General features: G+C 35.3%; 1 protein-coding gene across 14 annotated transcripts in view; it reads right to left on the reverse strand.

The window, feature by feature from the left end:
* Positions 1-23,155, reverse strand: part of UNC79 (unc-79 homolog, NALCN channel complex subunit) — a 176,024-nt gene that overhangs the window by 7,926 nt on the left and 144,943 nt on the right. For 8 of the 14 annotated variants that reach the window (XM_039365857.1, XM_039365854.1, XM_039365847.1 and 5 more), the window contains 7 exons: positions 17,319-17,423; positions 11,265-11,342; positions 8,389-8,478; positions 5,075-5,250; positions 3,970-4,156; positions 1,689-1,886; positions 325-423 (listed from right to left, as the gene is read on the reverse strand). In XM_039365857.1, the coding sequence (XP_039221791.1) occupies positions 325-423; positions 1,689-1,886; positions 3,970-4,156; positions 5,075-5,250; positions 8,389-8,478; positions 11,265-11,342; positions 17,319-17,423 (933 nt within the window). Of the gene's footprint in view, positions 1-324; positions 424-1,688; positions 1,887-3,969; positions 4,157-5,074; positions 5,251-8,388; positions 8,479-11,264; positions 11,343-17,318; positions 17,424-18,522; positions 18,704-21,430; positions 21,800-23,155 lie in introns of those variants that run through there. The other 6 variants (XM_039365850.1, XM_039365849.1, XM_039365851.1 and 3 more) reach the window with 5 other exon arrangements.

The raw sequence follows: 23,155 nt of genomic DNA on the forward strand, positions 1-23,155 counted from the left end.
AGAAACCAGTAATAACATTTTGTCCCTCTTATTAATAATTACATCCGTTTTGGACAACACTATAGCCAAGTTATATAACTGAAAAATATTTTAACAGCTGCATTTAATTATTGGAATCTTTTTTTTTTAATTGCTGGAAGGTTATATGTGAATCTTCTCTCTACACTTTATACTCCATTAAATATTGTTTTAGAAAGCCCATAAATCTTCAAAAGTTTTTTTCTGAGTGCTTGGAAGACCAGGAAGCTACATGTGAAAAACCCTTTACATTTTAGCAATTTTTTAAAAAAACTTTGCTGCCCCCCCCCCCAAGGGCTGACCTACCTTGACAAAAATGGTGGAATTACATTCTTGCAAAGCCTCCATTAAACTGATCACATGGAGACACACCATTTCTACCATCTGGGATAAAAGAAAGACATACTGCAATAAAATGAATGAGCAGTATAATAATATCATGAAAGCACAAAATAAAGGTTCATATTATTACTCTGGCTTGATTAACATTCTTAGATAAACAGAGATTGAGATTTCATGTTAAATAATTTATCTTTACAATACTTATTCAGAATTACATTCTACAGTAAATGTAAGAAAATGATGCACCATGTCTTCCAACTTCTGCATAACAGATGCCCTATAATATTACTAACAAAGTTTCTTTCTGAACTGTGTTCATCATTACTTGGAAGGACCAGTTAATTATATTTCCAAACACTGCAGGCAGACACAGTGGAAATATCTGAAATTTAAATCAGTCCCATTGGTAGTCTAACAGGATTTATATATTAGGCATTCCTCATGCCATGCGTTTGACAAACGATTGCTTCTAGATTAAACAGAATGAAGCACATATGCATTGGTGACCACGCCCTTTTTTGCCTAGCCTCCATTGTAAACTTCTACCCAATCATAGTGGTATTCCTTTACAACTTAATATGTTCATATAGTGATTTTTCAAATAGGATAAACTTCATCACATGTTGTATTTATATGAATTGTTGTGCAAGCATCGTTAGTAATACACCATAAATGTGAACCTGCAAAAGAATCTATAATAATAGAGCAGCTATAACGAAATAGGCTAGCTTTCCCTTTTACCCATGGCTTCCCCATACTTAAGCAGTCTATCAAAAAACAAAATCTATAAAGGTAAAGGACCTCCCTTCCTTCTGTTTAATCAAATAGCATTGCTTAAGATCAGAAAGAGAGAGGGGGAGGGGAGAGAGAGAGAGAGGGAGAGGAAGAGAGAGAGATCATAATTATTTAAAACAATAAAGAATGGGTACAAATAACTTTAAGTTCTTTGAGGATCATATTAAGCTTTGGATACCATTCCAAAATTGGGTATAATCAGGACATAATGGGACAATTTAAAGTACTAATTTTTTCTATAAGCTCTCCTTCCCCAAATGCAAAAAAAAAAAAAAATGGTTCTCCTTTTTTAATTCTTGATTAAGATAACCTGAGTTTTAACAGAAGTCTCTTCTAGCCTATATGAAGATGTCTATGACTGAACAAAACATGTGATCTGCTAATGCACTTCTGCAAGTTTGTTTCTGCTATGAGGTGCATGGTACATGTATTTGCATGTAATATGAATGTGCATACACAGCCATAGATTTTTAAATTATTATTTATTAGCTTGGACTCAGTAAAATTAGTTGGGATCATTATATCTGACTCACCACCTTGTTATGTGCCATCAGCTGAAGGATGCTTGGTGTTACTCGACTCCAAAATTCCAGAGCTGTGAGGATTGCTGTAAAACTAAATTCATTTTGATTTTGGACTGTAGGAGCAACTGCGGCTTGTTCACAATATACTGTCCACAGCTGAGCAAATATAAAGGCATGGAAGAGAGAACACATATGCAAGACAGATGTCTGCAGGAAGAAAAATAAGGAAAACAAAGTCTTTGTTTTGCTTGAAATAACATTTTATGGAATGTGTATATTGTTTTTCAGAATATAAGAGCATAACAATTCATTGTTCTAGTACATACACACACATATATGCATAATCTGAAATTATAATGAATCTGTCAAGAATTTTCTGAAACTTTCTTTCCTGTCAGAGGAGTGATATGACATTTATACTTAAAATACTAGTTTATATTCATGCATTGAAATAAGGCAAAGAAATAAACAAGCTTGAAAACTATGGGTTGGAAAAATAAATAACAGAAAAATTCTCATTAATGAGGGAATACCACAGCTTTTATTAGTTTTGACAGTAATTATGCAACCTTAAAAATAGATGGTTCAAAGAAAAAAGCTGAGTAATTTGCTAAGTGAGCTTGTGATGCCCTTTTTTGAAGCAATGTTGTTCTTGCTTGCTTATAACTAGAGATTTGATATTTTCTTACTGGATACCTCAGGAGGACTGGTCAATGATCTGTTCATGATAAGAGAATCACCAAGAGTTCACCCATCTTCAAATTACTTGCTCCATATGAACCAAATCTAACATGTATTATTTAGATGTGTACAGCCAAACACCACCAGACATTTGTCCAAGTATAAAAGGCTGCAGTTTCCTTTATGTGGGTTTGGTGGGGTAGGGTTGCAGAGAGATGACAGGAGAGGCTTCCTGCAAGATAAGATTTTGGATGATTCATGACTGAACTGGTCAGAACTGTTGAACTTTGGCACGGAACAATGCAGAGAGGCCAGGTGTTCGTAAGTTTGCTTTTGGTCTCTGGAGCAGAGAATGTAACTGGAATAGCAAGCAAGAAAGGAAAAAAAAAAGTTCTACTCCTGAATTAAAGGCTGCAAAATCTTTTTAATGCCTTAAGAAAGAGCACTTTTGAACAGTATTGCTTATTATGAATAAAAATATTTCTTTTCAAAAGTTAGATAATGTGTTTCCCCGAAAATAAGACCGGCTCTTATATTTTTTTCCCTCCAAAAGAGGCACCAGGTCTTATTTTCGGGGAACGTCTTACTCACCTCTGGCACCGACAGCCCTGCCCAGCCGGTCCACTTCTTTTCAACAGCCCTGCCCAGCCAGTCTACTTCTTTTGGGGCCAAAGGAGCAGCTTCATTCCACAGCTGCATTCCAGCCTGCAGCAGTCAGGCCTTTCCAGAAGGCCTATGAAGCCAAGTACCGAGCTATGGATTCAATGCATAGCTTGATCCTCTGCTACAGAGATCTTGCAGAACTGAGCTATGGATTCCATCTGTAGCTCGGTTCTTGGCTGCGCAGGCCTTCTGGAAAGGCCTATGACTGAGAAATGCAGGCCTGGCTGTAGAAGACAGCCCAGGAGAAGAGGGCCGGTGAGGAGATGCTGGCTGCAAGGTAAGTGGGTGCGGGGCGCATGGGGCAGAACCACACCCTAACCTGCCCTAGCTTGATTTTTAAGTGTGCCTCGCCCCAAAATTAGGACTTATTTTGGGGATAGGGCTTATATTAGGCCCATCCCAAAAATCAAGCTAGGGCTTTTTTTGGGGTAGGCCTTACTTTCGGGAAAACATGGTAGATTGCTGACAAACAAATCATTTTTTGAATCCCACCAAGGAACAAGAACCTTAACAATGAGCTTCATTAATTAGATTAATTCACAAAAGATAAATAGGCTTTTTTATATAGCAGGAGTTGCAATTCAAAGGGGCTGAGAGCTAGATTCAACTTTTGTATAGCTTACAGAAATCGGGCAGATTTACTATGAATATTTTTCATATAATTAATACTTCTTATCATCTGTCACAATACAAATTACACTTCAATGACAACTTCTAGAAGAATTTTAGGACCATACTCAAGACTACATTCCTTTTGTATAGTGGTATATCATAAAGCAGGGGTTCTCAACCTTGGCAACTTTAAGACTTGTGGACTTCAACTCCCAGAATTCCTCAGCCAGCAAAGTTGGCTAAGGAATTCTGGGAGTTGAAGTCCACAAGTCTTAAAGTTGCCAAGGTTGAGAACCCCTGTCATAAAGTGATCATCATCTTGCAAGTCTCTTACCTTAGATTGCTCCGGAAACCCAATCAGGATGACAATTAAGTGATCGGCAACATGGGAACCTGCATCCAATGGAATGGGCATACAAGCTGAAGGAGAATTCGGACAGACAACATTATGTGTCAGAGACCCCAACAGTAGCCAAGAGAGCAGTCGAATATGAGACACACATTCAATGAATTCTTTGGGCCTGTTAAGAAAGAACATATATTTTAGCTTTAAGTTTATCAAATATATGTATTATTTGAAAAGCATACATACTAAGAATACCATTCTAGACAATCAATGTATGACTAATATATCATTATTACTATTCTAATAGGGGTTATCTAGCACTTTGTGACAATGTCTGTGGGAAAAATAAAGTTTTAAGCAACTTATGTAATGTCAGCAGGTTCAGAATCAGCCTAATTCTTTTTTTTGGGGGGGGGGGTTGGGGGATGCTGTTCCATAAGGCATACCCTGTGACAGAGAATGTATATTTCTGGGGTCACATACAACTATGTTATTCAAAAGAAGGCATGCCCACCTTCTAGGGTCTTGTGGGATGGATGGAATTAATCAGCCTATCCCAAATAACTTGGATACTATCCATTAAAAACTTCATAGGTAATAATCAACACCTTAAATTACACTGGAAGATTCCTGGAAGCCAGTGCTACTTACCAGGAATGGGATTATATGCATGTACCATAGTGTATCCATTAATTACCGGCACATTCTAGAATAGTTGTAGCTTGAGTGATCTTCAAGAGCAGCCCCAGGTAAGCAGGCTGCTTAAGTAGAATTCCCAGTAGTTACCACTTCTGACCATGTTAGATAATGATATGATAGTTTGGCAATATTAGGATCCCCCTCATTTCTTGCAGGAGATTGTTTTTCTAGTAGTCAAGCAACAATACTTGATCACTAAATAGTTCATCGTGCATATATCTTCCATTTTGATATATAAATTGTGAAGGTAACACTTGTTGAACCCATGGTTTGTTGATAAGAATACCTATTTCTATACCAGTCATGAATGTTCAAAGTTTCCCCTATGGCCCACCATTTGATGACCTATTTCAACTTTGTATTTTTAATCTAGTCATGACCAAGGCTTTTTTACCCTTGTTGCATTGCAGATGGAGGATGATACAGCCAAGGCAAGTAACGAACCACAGCCTTGTTATCCCGGTGGTTTCCCCGCGAGATTTCCATTGCAGCAATCTGTGCTAAGCCCACTTTGAGATGTCCGCCAAAAGTATCCTCATGCAATGGCTGGGAACATGTTTTCATGTGACTCTGTAGTGGACAGGCAGGATGTTTAAATAGTAAAGTTATTTTAAAGATACACTACTTACATAAAGTTTCCCCAACCTTGGATCTTCCAGTAATGTTGCAATTCTAATAATGTTGTATATTAAAGGCGAATACTGGATAGCTTTAAGTCTAGAGCTATTATGATGATATATCTTTGGAAATCTATTTACAAATTACTATCACGTATTTAAACTGGCAGCTAATTCTGCTTGCTTTTTTGTCCTCATTATATATTTCAATAAAAATGATTCCATTATTTTTTCCATTACTAAACTGCTCAAAAGTTACTTAAGCCATTAGAAAAATAACCCTGAAAATCCCCATTTCACTTGTTCTCTCAGTGGATCTGCTCACATTCACTTCATTTCTCATTCATTTATTCCTATTATGAACTGCTTGTGTTCAGGATGCGTGAAGCTGAAAGGACAGTTAAAATTCCTGTCATTGTATGATGACCATAAATGAGATCATCTGGGAGTTTGTTCTTCCCATTTTTTAACATTTCAAAATCATTTAAAGGTAGTAGTCCAGTAGTGCTACAAGTAATATATCAGTCTAGAAGTAATATTCATTTTATACCATTTAGCTTTCACCACGTACTCAGTGGTATCTATAACAATATATTTATATTGGTTTTATGTGAGATAAAATATTTGATATAATTATTTATTACACTTATATGGCACTATAATTTGCAATTTTCAGCAGCTTACACAATATACGATATAACATAAAATATAAACATCCACAGTATGACAAAAATAGAAATAATGATCATGAACCCTAAAATGAGCAAGATTAACAGAACAAGTAAAAAAATTCATGGCTGGAACCAGCACAGATGAAGTATTAAAAATCTTAGATCTATAGACTTTGAAATAATGAGCTGAAGATAGCTCGCTAAAAGGTGACTGCAGTAGGATGAAGAGCCAGTGAGTAGATTGGCTCTTTCTAATTCCTCTCAGGACAAGAAGAGGTCTTGAGTTTGTCCATAAGTGTTCCATATATTGCTTCTTAAGAGTAGGCCCCAAGGTAGTAGTTTCTGGTGAGAGATAAGGAAATAGCCATCTTGTTCAAACCATGGCTGATACCTTTAAGGACATAGGATTTTTTAATTGCTTTTCAGCTATTAGGCATTTTTGGATCACAAGTTGTACAGCATCATGTGAGTTCCCTTCAATCCTTAGCAAAAGAAATTTTAAATAGACGTTAAAGAACTTATTGTTTTTAATAAATAGCAAAAGAGTGGTTAAAACTTGGATTTTAGAAACTTACAAACAGAGTAACATAAATCTGAAATAAGATTTTGGAATTAATTATAAGAATCCTTCCTGCGAGGAAAATGTGTTTATTTTAAATTCTTAAAAAACAAAACATGACAGGGTGGGACTTTATAGATTGGATAATAGAGGGAACTAGAAGAAACTAAAAATTACAATTAAAGGAGAAGAACATTTAAATTTAACTTACTAATAAGGAATAGAGCAAAATATTTTAATATTGGACATATTATTATTATTATTATTATTATTAGTAGTAGTAGTAGTAGTAGTAGTAGTAGTAGTAGTAGTAGTAAAGTTGGAAGGGACCTTGGAGGTCATCTAGTCCAACCCCCTGCTCAGGCAGGAAACCGTATACCATTTTGGACAAATGGCTGTCCAGTCTCTTCTTAAAAACTTCCAGTGTTGGAGCATTCACTGCTTCTGGAGGCAGGTTGTTCCACTGTTCTGTCAGCAAGTTTCTCCTTAGTTCTAGGTTGCTTCTCTCCTTGCTTAGTTTCCACCCATTGCTTCTTGTCCTGCCTTCAGGCGCTTTGGAAAATAGCTTGACTATTTGAAGAATATTTTTGAACAATGGATGCAGAAGTTGATTTTTAAAGGTTTTGCTCCTATAAATAGATTGTGTTTAAAAGATGTTATGGAACAGGAACAAGTTTTAAAATGTTATGGAAGAGGAACAAATACAAGATTAAGACTAGTCTGAAAGTAGACTTAAAAGTGGTAAGCTATAAGAATGATGTGGAAAAATATATTATATAAAAGAACTGACTGATGTCTTAATTAAAAGGTATGTAAATAAATACAAATAAAACCAAGAGGGTGTGCTTGATAATTTTCCTATATTGGATTTACAAAAGATGCTTGTTAAAGTTTTAAAGCTTTTGGAGAGAAGAGATAAAGGGAAAAAAAAACAGTTTAGGGCACTATTTGAAAGGACTAAAGAATAAGAGTGTTAAAAATAAAAGGAAGGAATATTTATTTATTTATTTATTTTAGGACATTTATATAACCGCCTACTCGCCCACAACAACACTAGGCAGTTTACAAACAATAAAAACACAAAATAGAAAAAACAATACAAAAAAATTAAAATGATTTAAAAAAAACAATACCTCCCACCCCATAAAGTTGGCTTATTTGATCAAGGTTAAATTAGATATGTTATATTTGGCAACCTGTAATGGACTTTTGCTGATCAGGACTGAAATAATGATGTTTTAAGGATTTGTTTATAGATAAGAGATAGGATATATGAAAAAGTGATCATTTGTTGTATTTTAAGAGAAGGTGATAAGTTACTAAAGTTGTTGACATTTTCTGTAATGAAGCAGGTAGTCATTTCTTTATATATTTCTTTTTGTTTTATTTACTACATTGTTATTTTTTCTTTTTTTCTATTTTCTTTTTCTTTTCTACCCTTTTTTCTTTTATTTCTTAATTTGTATTAGTTTTTTATCATTGAGGTTCTAATTTTTAATAAAATTACCATAAAAAAATCTTACATCTATAGAGATAATTCTTTAGTCCTAAAAAAAACCTATTTTGATAGTAAATAAATTTCCTTGGCAGGTGACACGTCAAATCAAAATGCTCCTATCCCTATCAGATGAGACTGCTATAAAGATTACATAATTCAGAGTGGAATAGTGGAATTCACAAGATGAAACATCACAAGAAAAAACTTCAGCAAACATAACACTAGCACAGTTTCCGTTTTATGATAAGCTCATTTTTATTTAAGATTTTCACAAACACGATACCTAAAAATCTTCCCAATTAAATAGATAATATAGAATTTCGTAATAATGAAATGACATTAAGTTGATTTTTCTGAACTCACCTTTAATTTAGTTAAAGTATGCATGTCAGCAATAAAATCCAAAACTTCACCAATGTATTGCCGCATGCATTCCATTGCTGCTGTTCCACACTATAATATGAAAACAAATGCTCAACTTTATCCCAAAGCACAATAACATAAAACACCAGCCCAATACCCAATACCAATGGAACTCTGCCCACCTTAAACCAGATGGTCATCCTCCTCCTCTTCCATTCAAAAGATCACATAACACTTCTAGAAAATGATCATATCACAATGGAAAGACACAGACCCTGATAGCCCAATCTACCAGAATCTGAGATACACTGCAATTATCCTAATTAGACCAGTAAGAAAGACTTTCCCAGTTTGATACTCCCCATAATCAAATACTTGACTGAAGAAGCTATGTGCTTTGTGCTGACTCAAGGAAGAGCTGGCTCTATAAAGAAGGCTCAAAATATAAAGTGCCCAGGATTTTGATGGTGGGAAGTAGATATTATTAAACTGAAACTGGTATTAAAACAACATAGGCTTTGTTGTGCTAAAGACTTTGAAAGGTAACTTCAGTTCTAATACAACAGGCAATCATATGATTCAAACTAGGTTCCTAAAACCTGTTGTTAAATATATTTACATAGAAGGTTACATTTTCTTTGAATCATAGTATCCTATACGAATCTAAATTTGAATTGAATGCCTTATTCCTCTATTAACAAGTCTCTCTGTCTGTCTGTCTATCAGTCTGTATCTCATATGCCAGCAGAGATTAATCTCATTCCTTGCTAGCATGCAATCCCAGGGTTTCTGAAAGGGAATTGTCACACCTGGTTTAAAATGTAAAATGACAACACCTATTCCTAAATTCAGCCTTACATGTTCATATGCCAACCAGTACATCCTGTTCAAAATTGCCTATGTAGAATTATAGGAGAAAGAGTGACAGAGTCCGTTTGTGTGTGTGAGTGTGTGTGTGGAGTGAAGAGAGGAATCAGCCCAGACTCTCTACATTGCCACTAGCGAACTAAGTCCAAATCTTCTTGAATTCCATTAACCCTTAGCTAGTGTCAAAATAGTGCTAACTAGTTGACTAGATTCCTATGCATAAGCTTGAGCAATAAATGATTTTAAATTTTAATTAAAACTTAATGTGTGTCCCTGGTCTTTTGCATCTAAGAAGAATGGGGCTACACAAAGAACCAACAAACCTATAAGCTCCCCAGAATTACCTTGAGAAAAGATTGACAGCCTATACATTTTACAAATAAATAAATAAGTTAGGGGTTATAAACAATGTATAATATCTGATTAATCTTAAAAGGAATATTGCTCACTTAAGAATAATTCAGAGATCAGTGAATAGTTCCACTGACTGTAGTAAGAATAAAATCAGGCTACCATTAGCCTGGGATTATGTAAATGACATGGTCATAAAGTGCATGACTGCACTACTTAGGGATAGCAGTTCCAGCCATCCCAGTTGCCATTATTAAATGAGGACCATGTGGGATATTAAGCAAGAACCTCACATGACTGCATTTCCAACTTCCTACCTGATCCCCATTGATTTTATTTGTGGAAAATAAGCAGGGAACATAAGAAATCACTGTCACATTAGTGGGAGATGATGGTTGGAATGCCAAGGATCAGTCATAACAGTACCACTTATTCAGTGGCATTGTAATTCTCAATGGTCACTGACTGAGGTGTTGTAACCTGAGGACCACCTGTACTATATTTTTAATAAGAAAGTTGGAAGTAGAGGGAAAACACATCAGAAGGGACCTAATAAATGTTGCAATAATTCAAGATAATCAGTGTATGATGGGCATATATTACACCTATTGAACAAACAGCAGTTTCAATTTATAAACTGGCTTGGAGATTACTTATTGAAAGTTGGAAGCGGAAAATAAGGAAGCTACTGTTGTATTTTAATGATTGACCCAAGTGCTTCTCACTTCTCTGTATAAAATATAAAATCTACATGAAGGTGAATGACACCACTTTTTGTCTTCTCCACTGTTCTGCCTATCACTTTACTTGACAGAACAACAAACAGTAAAAAAAATAAGGTCACTGAGAATCCTGTCAAATTACTCTCCATCTTCCAATGAGTTTGGATGAAAAATTCCATACACTGCTTCTGTCAGGCTGAGCAATTTGATGATAAAAGAAATTGGGCACTGCCCCTTTGAATACAAATTATTCTACGCCTGTATTGCATTCTGTTTCTCTATATTGTACCAAATAGATTGATTAAAATTAGAATAAACACATTCCATTACATTGCTACCTTTCTACCAGATGCTTCATTTCATCACAATTCAAAAATCACATCACTTGGAAAATAATATTAGCTATTTGAATCATGGAAGTTTGAAAGTTTGGAATTTCCTTTTGCAAACTGATTCTCCCTTTTCTTGTGTTGGGATTGCTATTGTTAGAATTCCCCAGTCAGCACTTCCATGGCTGCATGTTGACTGGGGATTTTAGAAATGGTAGTTCCACCAGAACTGAAGGTATCAGTTGGGGAAGTCTTTAGAAAGCCATACTCGTCTGCAACACATACTGTACCTAAAAGGAGAGCCTTCACATGAACACAAATAGATTTCTACTTCATCAGGTTAAACAAATCACCAATGCTTATTGAAATAACTGAGGATTCTTTAAGTCATAATCTAAAACTTTTGGCAAAAACTAGACAATAAATAATCAGACTAAAATTGTAATGCTAATCACAAGCTATGTTTTTGTCAGATTTATTCCCATGGATGTAATCCATTATACAAACTGGTAATCTTCAATAACTACCACAGAGTTAAAATGTAACATCTATATCTGGCTCTGTATAAAAATTGGAGTGCAAAAAAGTGGGGTTTTAAAATACTTACTCCAGGGAGAGAAGCAATCATTTGCTTGTGTAAGATCAGTGATTCAGCTAGCTTTGTCCCAGCATCTGCACAAACAAACTAATGAGAAATAAAATGCAGTTATCAGTAAGGTCTCATCTTGCTGATATTTGTGATTAAATCTGCAGATGGCTAAACTCTGAATGGGAATGATGTCAGTTATTCAGATTCAAAATATATAAAAATTACCATGTATTATTTTTCCCAGTTCTGCATCCACAAATTTAACATTTTTCATTCATCCGCATTACACAGGCATCTTGTCCTGGTATCATTATGTGAATTATACTTGTAAACAATGTGGGTTCTCATTTCAGAGCAAAACTTTTGAAATTTCTTATCCATTTTCATGTGTTTTTCTTATTGAGGGCTTCTGATGTTTTCTATACTCATTCTCAACCAATATACTCTCAATGTCATGATCTTTACCTGGATGAAACAGTGCAGCACAGGGCAACAATTTTGAACCAAGATAATTCGAACAAGCTAGCTTACAAAATGTGTCCAAAATCTGAGATCTATGATGCCCAAAGGTATGAAATTTGGGGGAGTTGTGACTGCTTCAGTACTATGGTTTGCTGCTGCATTGCTGCTGCAGCCACATGATCGTCAGTTTCAACAGTTTCTGCCAGTTTCCCAGCCAATCTTGGAATCCCTCATTCCCTCACCCACACAGCAGCAGTCATTTTTCTGCCTGCTGGGAAGGGAAAAGAAGGGGAAGGAAGGGAAGTAATGACAAAATGACAGGGAGAGAGGGAGGGAAGGAGGAGGAAGGAAGGAAGGAAGGAAGGAAGGAAGGAAGGAAGGAAGGAAGGAAGGAATGAAGGAAGGAAGGAAGGAAGGAAGGAAGGTGTTAGAAGTTACTCCCACTGGTTTTTTTTTTTTTTTTGCCCATTCACGGTCATTCTGCTTCTCTTTAAGTAAGAAAATATCTCCGCAATGATGACCCAACAGGGTGTAGATTGCCTAGTATTAACGAATATTCCACAATGAGACGAAAACAGTTTGTAGATGCTTTCCACTTTCTCTCACATTCTAAATCTATAAAATACATAAATAAGGCACTTCTTCAAAGATGGATTCTTTGTGCTAATGCTAATTTCACAAAAGCTGACTGTCAGCTAAATAGATGGGGAGAAGGCTACTGAATTCTATCCAAACCTGATAGATTTTGTGCCTGAAGCAAAGGGGCAACGTGGTGCCCCCACATTCCACCTAGGTACACCCAGCCTAGCAGCCATATAAACAATGATTTGCTTAAAAGTTTCAGGGCATCAGAAAAGAATGATGCCAAAGAGTTGGAGGTATTGTCTTTTCCACAATGCTCAGGATTTGCTGTCTATGCTGACTGCTTTACCTAATGGTCCTTGGGTTTACCTATCTGTTCATTGTCTTTCTCCCCTAACAGAACAAGAGAAGTGCAAGCTGAATAATATTGAACACATGGAAAGAGGAAGAATTGTGTGAAATTTATTAATTTTCTGAAAGAAACTTCAATAGATTCTTAAGGCATAATTGCCCTAAAATAAGTATAGTAATAAATGTTGCTGGAATATGCTATTAATTAATGCTATGATATTTCAGAATGCTGCTGGCAATGATGGTAAACACTTGCCAGTGCATACAATTATTTTGTGAATGGACAAAGATGAAAGAATTGTAACTTTTCCCAATGAATACACGTACAATATTACCGAAGCACATACAGTATTTGCTACTTTTTTTGTCTTGTCACAAGTCAGTAATTAAATTAAACTAAATTTTTTCCAAGATCATTTAAATGTGAACAGATGACACCTACTATGCTTCCGTACAAAAGAAATTTCCTTTGATATTAGCATTTTTCCTAATGCTATCATTCTCTTTTCAGGAAGCAGGTAGATTTCTGCCTGACATCATAAGGAAAAGACTGAGCAGACAAATGCCTCATCACTGCCCATATCAACTGCTTCCAAGGCACCAAGACATCACAGGCAACATATTTAATGCTAGAGATATAAAGAAAATCCATACAACAATTGAACAAAAAAGAGACAAATGTCTGCTGTGCTTCTTCCTGGAAATCTGTTGCCTGCGATAAAAGTTGACAAAGGCTTCAGAGATAGGTGGATGAGCAGTGGCCCGGGAGGCCATTCAGTGCACATTTGAGAATAAAAAGAAAAATTCTAGCAGTGACATTGAATCCAGAGATTCAATTCTGAAACAGGTAGGACATTAGGGTGTGTATATCAAAATTTCAAGTTGCATTAAGTCTAACTTGGTATTACTACTTTGCCATTGCTAAACATTGCTAAATGTCTGGAAGCCATCGTGTTGGAGAAGCCTGCCCTAGAGAGTAAATTACAGATCTGGCACAAAATCAGTGACACATGGGAAAGTTCTGAGGAAATGAACTTATTACATATGATAAAAGGTCTGGAGAATATGACAGCTAAGTAAAAATAGAACGAGATGTATATAATTAGCACTGAGAAGAGATAATTAGGAAATTATGATAGCCATTTTTAAATTGTTGAAGTATATGCTGTCTCATAAATAATACACCACTTTTGTTTTCTGTTGCAAGCAGAGAATGCAACTCAAATAAATAAGTTTAAATTACAAAAAATACAAAAGAAAGAAAGAAATATTAGGTAGGAGGAGTTTGGGTGGTATCTAGTCAGCTATGCTGTAGGAATGGATTGCTTTTACCATAACCAGTTTGGTCTAGATGACTTTCTGTAATATTCTTCAATTTAACATTAATCTTTCTCTTGACCATCCATAGGTAATATTCACATAGGCACTGAATCTCAATTGGCAAAGTGAGAAAAGATATAGCTTTGAAATACAGGACAGATATTATGATCAGCATTTTTGGTTTATATCTTCATATAGAAGTATGAACAGCTTTCTTGGAAAAACCAACTTCCTTATCCTAAACTTAGTCATATTTACTTATAGGGTCTCTTCCTCCCTTTTTTAATTTGGGAAGCTCAATTCTAAACAAGAATAAAAAATGCCTCCACGTTTACAGAGACACAATATGTAACCTTTAGTATAATGTTGTGAATCGATAACAAGAAAATTGGCAAGACTGGCAACCTTGCCAATTTACTTATTTGATTTATAGCCCATTTTTCCTCAAGAGCTCATCTGACAAGAAAGAAGATAGATGGTACTCTCTGAACAAACTGTGTCTTTTAACAAATGTACAAATTAAGAACAAAGAAACTAAGAGATGCTTTGCTAATCCAACATTTCATGCCTCACAATAAATATATTCAGTAAGATCGTAAACAGCAGTAGAGAGGGTAGGGTAGTTGTTCCTTAGCAGTTAGTAGTTAAGCATGGCTGCCTGTGATTAAGAAAATAGTAAACAACCAACAATACTACTAACAATCAATAGCCTAATTAATGAATTTGAGTGTCCTTGTTAAAAAACTTGCTGGGGGGGGGGAATTAAGTCCATTGCATAATTAATAGAGATGGATGTTCTTCTATTCTTTTTGCAATCATAGGAGTGCCATTTCCATCTCTTTTTGTCAGCATTGACTGTCTACAATAGATCCTATTTCTATGTTTAATAACCCTTGCCTGTATTGTGGGGGGACATTCATACTGTTTAGAGTTAATATTGGAAGACAGATTTGAACTGATTGTAAATCTTGACTTGGGAACATAGATCATAACCCAAAATTCTGTACAATTGCACTGCTGTGTATTCATACAAAACCGTATAAGTTTTCTTCAACAAATGTGTCAATCTAAAAAACTCAAATAGTTCCATCCCCCAAAAATGTATTGATACTACTGATTTCCATCTTTTTTCCTTGGGAGCCAAGAATTCATGGAATAAAAGAACTTAGCAGATGTCACTTATTCAAGGGAAATTGTTTTACATTTTAAAATACAACACCTGCCAGTGGTCCAGATTGAGTGGTCCAGCACTTAACTATACCAGAATGACAACCATCTGAAACAGAAGGAACCAAGACGGTCCATGGTATGATGCACAGCCACAGTCAACCTTTAGGACAATTAGAACACAGCCAAAGTAGAACAATTACAACAGAAAAACACACCACACAATTGTTTTTAATAGAATATCCTCAGCAATTAGCTGAATCTTCCCAGCTAAAAAAACCCTTATATTAATTTTTATATAAATATGTTGGTATTTTTGTTAATATTAACTAATCAGTATCAATATAGTTTTTCTTTGGTTTTTCATTGAGTTCATGGTATAATGATGAGTTCTAGTTCTCTATTCCATGTCTTCTGTACTCCTCAGTGTGCAAAACTGGTCAGTCCAAGAAGAAACCTTTTTGAAGAATGCTGGAATATTCTGTTACCTCTTTGGACCAGGCTAAACCTCCTAGTGTAATTCCAGCATAGGAAAACATACTTGCCGGTATCATCTGTTTTAAATGCATCCCTGCTTCTGAGAAAGAGTAACTTAAGATAAGAATATGTATAAGGGGGGGAAAGGGGGCTGTCAATCATGGGAAACGATGGGTGACCCTAGGAGCAAATCTGCAAAGCTCGGCATTTCGCCATGAGCCATCCTGATCACTTCTGTTTCAGCTGATTGTCATTTTGACATGGTTAAGTGCCAGTGATTGCCAGAGCAGTCACTCTGCGTTAGAGGTCAGCCACTGCCAGACTGCTGTATATAAAAATCTAAAACAATTTGACTTGAATAAGTGACATCTGCTATGTTCTTCCACTCCATCCCTTGTAATGTGAATCCTTTAACCTCAGAGAAGAACTGTTTGAGAGGAGCAGGGTCTTGTTTACCAAACATGGAGAGCTCTCATTTAATCTTTTGGAATAGAGTTTTTTTTGCTCAGATTACCCAACTGTTGAAGAAAACTTGTACCGTTTGTTATGTAGCCGCAGAATCTGTGTTCACAATTTCAGATTTCCAGTTAGGTCAATTCTACACTACACTACCATCTCCTACAATCCTGAAAGAATACTATTATGTCTAGGAGCAATTCTGACCCCATTTGTAAAATATGAGGAACCTGTGCTTTTTTTTTTCTTCCTAAAGAAGAAAATAGTTAAAAATCCTAGAACTATTTACATTACTGTAGATTCACTGACAGTAACTTCTAAACAATACAAGTAGGGCAAAAAGGCATAAATAAAATTTAACTGTGAAATATTTCAGTATTTATTAGACGCATGTCTAGATTTATGTCTTTAAGAATAATGCACTTCAGAATTGATTTAGAAATCAACTAATTTTTACTTCTGCTACTACAGTCAGCTTGGGAAAAAAGATGAAAGGGAGTTATGGTTCTGTACCTTCCAAATTGAGTAGTGTTTCAACCACATAATCCTTAGTTGATCCAGGAAAAAAATGTTCTCAAATTTTATTCAATGCTGTTTCATAGTAATGAGAGATTCTGGGTACAAAGTGATCACATTCAGTCTCTTCTAGTGCACTGGAAATATTCACTCTTCAATGTTACTTTATTTTTACATACATAAACTAACTGCGTGAGGAAAAATAAGATTTAAAATCCGTCTTCATTTCTTTTCTACTTTGCAAAAGTTATTTTCAACCATAGATGCTAATACTTGCACTTCATTAATATTTTCCTCTTCTGTTACACAAAATCAGAATAGTTGATGTTAGGAGTATCATGCATGTTTTATAAAGGTTATAAAGGTTTATAATGGTTATAAAGGATTCTAAATGGAAAGTTTTATTATATTGTCCTTGGAGATCATCCCATTTGCAAATTGGTTGGTATTTGTTCTAGCTGAGCGGTTTAAAACACAGGAGATCACCAAGAACAAATAAACAGGATAAGGAACTACGGTGGACATAAAGCCATAAATATAACAGTCTTGAATTGACACAAAGATAAAATACTTCACAGCATGAAGTATTTTGCAGAAAAGGTGAATTTGGCTGCCTCAAGTGGCACAATTTAGTAGGATGGATGACAGCATGTAACGGTACTTCAATGGTGTAGCATTTTTTTTTTCAGAGATAAAGGACAAAAATGTTCACTGGAAAACTGTTACAATATTTGTTTGTACCTGGACCAAGAGCAGCAAATTTGTGTCAGGTAAAGGCGATTTTAACTTCAACGCTTGCAGTAACTCTAAGATGACACTGCGGGATAAGTAGAACTTATCCCTTTCCTAAAACAAAGGAAATGAATGTTAATCATACTTTTAGTATCATAAAAGTGTGTGTGTGTTTTCCTGCATATACATGGTGTACCCAAAATCAGGGCTCATGCACAATTTATTATATAAATTACATTAAATGTTTGAACTAATAGCTATTTTCTTCTAAACTGTTCTTAATGGCAGATGATCTTCCTTACTGATGAATGATCTTTAAATGTGCCTTAGTAAGATGTTTGCATATTTTAATGTAATGGTCTCCTTTAGATCATCTACTACTGGATTGTGGCACTTGACTTTTGTTACACTCTGTCATATATCTGTTGTCTGCATAGATGTCTGTATATGCATATTTATGGGCATGTTTGCATATACCCCTATGTAGATGTTTGGACCAGTCGTGGGATTCAAATATGTGAACAACCGGTTCTCTGTGTGGATGCCACTTCCAGAAGTCTATTCTGGGTCTGGGCAACAAAAGATTAGCTAGCGGTTCTGCCAAAGTGGTGCAAACAGGCTGAATCCCACCACTGGTTTGGATACTGAACATCAATCTATTCCCCTTCTCCCTATTGCTTCTGTGACAACTGCTATTCTGTTCTAAATGTCCCACAAGTGTCCAGATCAAATGTGGGTAAGAAGGATAGAGGGGTTGCAGATAGAAACAGCCACTTTTTTCCCCATTCACTTCCCTGAATGAAAACATCATTGTAGAGGAGTTTCAGTCCTTAGAATTTAGGATCTCAGCTATAGAATATGAATGAAGATATTAACTCAAATTAGATTGAAAAAAAAGAGGGATCCTGAGAGTCATACCTAGATTGTAATACATCCAACAGTATTTTGGCTTTCAAGATAATTTCCTATAAATTTTTTAGTTGCATTTGCAGCCCACTGGCCAAAGTATGCCAAAACTAATAGGTATGTCTATACAGCAGGGAATGCTTTGTGTTGCATAGATGTACTCTCTCTATTTTACTAACTAGTATTAAATAGCACTTAGCAATAGCATTTAGACTTATACACTGCTTCATAGTGCTTTACAGCACTCTCTGAGTGGTTTACAATGTTAGCATATTGTCCCAACAATCTGGGTCCTCACTTTACTGACCTCAGAAGGATGGAAGGCTGAGTGAGTCTTGAGCCGGTCAGGATTAAACTGCTGGCAGTCGACAAGAGTTAGCCTGCAATACTGCATTCTAACCACTGTGTCACCACAGCTGAATCAAATACTCAGTTTTATTCAAACCATAATGGTGAAGGTCAATATATATGGACACTTCTGGTGGCAACTGTAGCATATAGAAGAGGATACCATAGAATATAAGAGGGAAAAATGACAAAGAACACAAATTAATGAGCAGAATGGAAAAAAATAGTTATGTTGTTGGTCTGTGAAACTAAGGGAAACAGGAAAGATGTGATAGGTCCTTGGATGAATGAATGAATGAATGAATGAATGCATGCATGCATGAATGATGTAGTCAATGAATGCATTCTGGAAAGTGAAGGCAGAGATTTAATTATTAACGGAAACACTAAAAAGTATGTCAGAAAATATAAATTGGTGACATATAGATTATTGTAGGCTTTTATGAAAGTAGGAATCCATGGGGTATTGACAGTTACATGTTTCATTCAAATGAACATAAACTACAGAAGAGTCAGGAATGAATTTGGAGAAAAAGTGTGCAACATTCTGAATGAATGTGATCCAAGGGAAAAATATTTTGTTATATGACATAAATGGATGGTTAAGAATGAGACAAGAGAGTACAGAAAAAGTAATGATGTCTATTGAGGCACAAAATAAATGAGAAAGGTGACTGGGCAGCATCAGCTTAGAAAAAATGTTTTTTTTACAAGCATAAATCTTTTCATATAGAGACATGGAAAATGAATGAATCAAAAAGCACATTGGATCTGGTTGTTTTTTATTAAAAAATGACAGAATTAGTGATGGGTAATGAGAAACTCTGCATGTGGGATCACAACATTTGGTAGCATCAAGAGTGCATCATGGAGACTTCCGGTTAGGTGTCACTGTGTGACAGGTGCAGGAAGACAGGGCTCCATCTTCCGTGTTTGATTTTGCCTTGCTGGGAACCCTAAAAAGGGTTGAAAGTCACCCCGAAGAGGTGACAAAGAAGGAGGGGACCCTCATTTGATCCGAGGAAGCCCTCCAAACCAGAAGCTGCTGACAACCGAAGAAAATAAGCACTAATGAGCAACTTTTGAGCAACGTGGATGGAACTGGGTTAGACTTTATTCTCTCTTTATGATTTTAAGACTTTTTCCTGGAAAAAAACACCCAAAGGAAAGAATCCTCCCCGATGAGAGAGTGAAGGGGAATTTCTGCCCCATTCCCTCAAGAAAAGAAAAGCAGCAAACTAATTGCTTGGGGGAAAACAAAATCACAAGATTAATTTAGAACCAATACAGATATATAGATTTGAAATTTTGGGACCAAAAGTATTTTTGAGACTTTTTTAGAAAAGAAACTTGAAAAGTTTGTAATATAAGTTTGGATTTAAAAAGCTGGAAGACGGCATTAATGACATCTAGTGGATAACTATGGCACTACAATTTATTATTAAAGGAACTTGGCTTGAAGCCCAGACTCAGATAAGACTTTGGTTGTCCTTGGAAAATTTCACTTTAAGCAGACTGCAGCTGGGAAAAGGGAGAAAAACTTTTGAGCTGTTTATCTGTGTTGGGAACCCTATTAGACTATAAAGACTACATAGAAAGTGTTCCACACTTAGCCTTAAATGGTAAAAAAATCATCTTTAACACCTGTCTCTGAAGCTCCCAGCTTGATATACCAACAAGAAAATGTTAAAGAATCTCAGAAAGAAATTCTTTCTATGTTGAAATCAATCCAACAGACAATTGTTTTATTTCATGAGACTAAAATTAATGCAAATGAGATAAAATAACAATTTTCTAATCTAAACTTACAAATCAAGACAAAGACTACAAAGAAGGAACTAGTAACCAAGAAAAGAGAAGGAAAATTAGAAGAAATGGATCCAGAGATGGACGACCTAAAGGAAGGAATTAACAGACAGATACAGACAAATTAAAAATTAGAAGATGCAGTGGTAACACCGGAAATGGAAAAGATATCTTACTTTCAAGATCTCAGAACACATTTGAGGGTAAGAAAGAAGAGCTGATCAAACGGATGATAAAGGAGAAATGCTGACTATTGACAAACAAGAAATGAAAAGAAAAACTGAAGGAGAAGGATGGAAGCTGCTTAATGAATATAAATGGATTGAGCGTTCTTCCAAAAATACTTCAATCAAATTCTCTTCCTCATTCCAAACAATATATACAAAAACAGAGGAAGAATTACTTGATGATTCAAATGTACTGACTTGGAAAGCTATTTGGCAAAGGAAGAAAGCTAGAGTAAGACTGAAGAAAATAAAGGTTTTGATCTATTAGATGGGATATTATACTATTAAACAGATGTTTGAATATGGTTTAGAAAATAAATAATTGTTAGAAATAAAAGTATTATTACAATTAGAAGGATAGGATTTGTAACTAGAATATTATATTTTGTTATGAGATGGGAAATATGAAAATTCCAAAAGGGCTTGAATAAGGGAAGCCTTTGGTTACCCAAATATAATTTATTATGAGAAAATTATAAATGATAGAGATACTTTGAATATTGAGGGGAAATTATTTTTAAAAAGTGGGGAAAATAGGATATTGATTGAACAAATGGATTTTAAGTGCAAATGCAATTGAGATATGTTTTGGCTAGAAAAGATATTATAAACTGATACTATCGATATTATGTAGAATACCAGAAAAATGCATACCACTAGAAGAAAAGAAGATCAAGGAAGCACTGGATGGTGTTGTATTGGAACTAGACTGATAAAGTTAATATATACCACCGAATTACCTATGGACCCAGACAACATGTTGTTTTATTAAGTACTTATGATTGTAAAATTAGAAAATTAATAAAATATTTTAAAAAGAATGATCGTGGAAAAAATGGACATGGAATTAAAAATAAAAGAAATATAAGAAACTAGATTGGAAGCAAAATAATTGTAGGAAGAGAGAGTATAAGGGCTGCATAGCAAATCCTACCAGGGAAATCTATAGTTTTTTCTGAGTGTATCTGGGTGATTGTGTATACACATGCACATGTGCTTGTGTGTATCTATTTCTATCATCTCTGACTCTGTCTCTATCTCTACTCGTGTGTGGTTTTGTGATTGTATGTGTGTGTGCACAAGTGTGTGTATATGTGTTTGTATTCCAAAGCTCCAATCTCCTCTGAGTCAAAGGATTTACATTCCATAAGTGAAGAGCATGTCATACAGAGAATTGCAGTCATGTCATCTCTTATTCTTCTCCTAGAACATAGAAAAATAAAGGTGGGCTTACACACACGCACACATGCACATATACTCTGGTGGTGCCTGCAGTTAAGAGATATGAGTGTTTACTAGATTTTCATTACTTTTCTAGTTGCAAATATTGGAAATAGCAAGCAATCTGAAATCAAAGCAGATTCTATGATGAAAGTGGCCATTCCTGTTGGTACAGTCACTAAACATCATATTCTGCAAAAGGAATTAAAGTCATTCACTCATCACTACATAAATATAGTTGGACCTACACAACTATTGTAATCTGAAAGGTAAAAAACTGCAGGCATCCAAAAAATCCAAATAAGGCAATGTATACAGTTCTCTGTTGCCACTACACAAATATTTTAGTGTTTTGTTAATATGCTGCTGCCCTCTGTCACATCCTGCCCCCAATGTGAGGTTGGTCACAACCCTCCTATCAGTTCTTAAAGGCCTAAAGACCTGGCTCTGCCAAGATGGCCTGGAGCCCCAATGGGAGAACAGTACCTGGAGGTGGTTGATCGAGTAATAGCAGATTCTGCCTCCTCACATTCCGCCCCTGCCCTCCCCAGGTGTCCTTAGATTTTAACTTTGGTTTTAATTTATTTATGTTTTAATGCCGATATATTTTTATGAATATATGCCACCCAGAGTTACCTTATGATAAGATGGGCGGCCAATACATTTTATAATAAATAAATTTTATTTTTGAACCTTCAACTAAGTTTGTTGACTCAACATTATGATTGATGTTTTAAATATACATATTGTATGTAGACGGTGTTTTTCATTATATTTTAGTTGTTAGCTAATCTGAGTGCTCTTTAAATAGAAAAGTGAAATATAAAAAAAGAAACATTGTTTTTAATTTGATTTAAAATACCACATAGCCATATTGAAACATTATTAATTTTTTAAAAAATCAAATGTTGATACATAAATAAGCCTTCCAAATAATATGAGAATATTTTTGGAATTCCTTTTTTTATCGGACGTAATTTTCCGATTCTTTGCCACTTTTAGAGGGGGTTAACATGACAATTATTTTTGCCTATAGTTAACATTGTGGTTATCCATATTAAATAAAGCAGAGAAAGTAAAATTAGGATATCAAAATCCAAAGCTAAACAGAAGGTCAAAATCTTTCAAGAATAAAATAGTAGTGAAACCTTTTGCAAGCTTTCAATCCAACATCTGCACTCAATAAGAGAGAAGTGAATATGAGTGTCCTCAGGGTTATTATAAAAGCTTCAAAACAGAGCTTTAAAACATTGTTTGGCAACTGCAGCCCGAAAGCACAAGCAACTCTTAGCCTACTTTGATGCCCTTGTAGGTAAGGGTAGCATTCCAGAGAGTGCT

This window comes from Crotalus tigris, unplaced genomic scaffold, assembly GCF_016545835.1.
Source record: "Crotalus tigris isolate CLP2741 ecotype Arizona unplaced genomic scaffold, ASM1654583v1 scf7180000020201.887925, whole genome shotgun sequence".
NCBI lineage: Eukaryota > Metazoa > Chordata > Lepidosauria > Squamata > Viperidae > Crotalus > Crotalus tigris.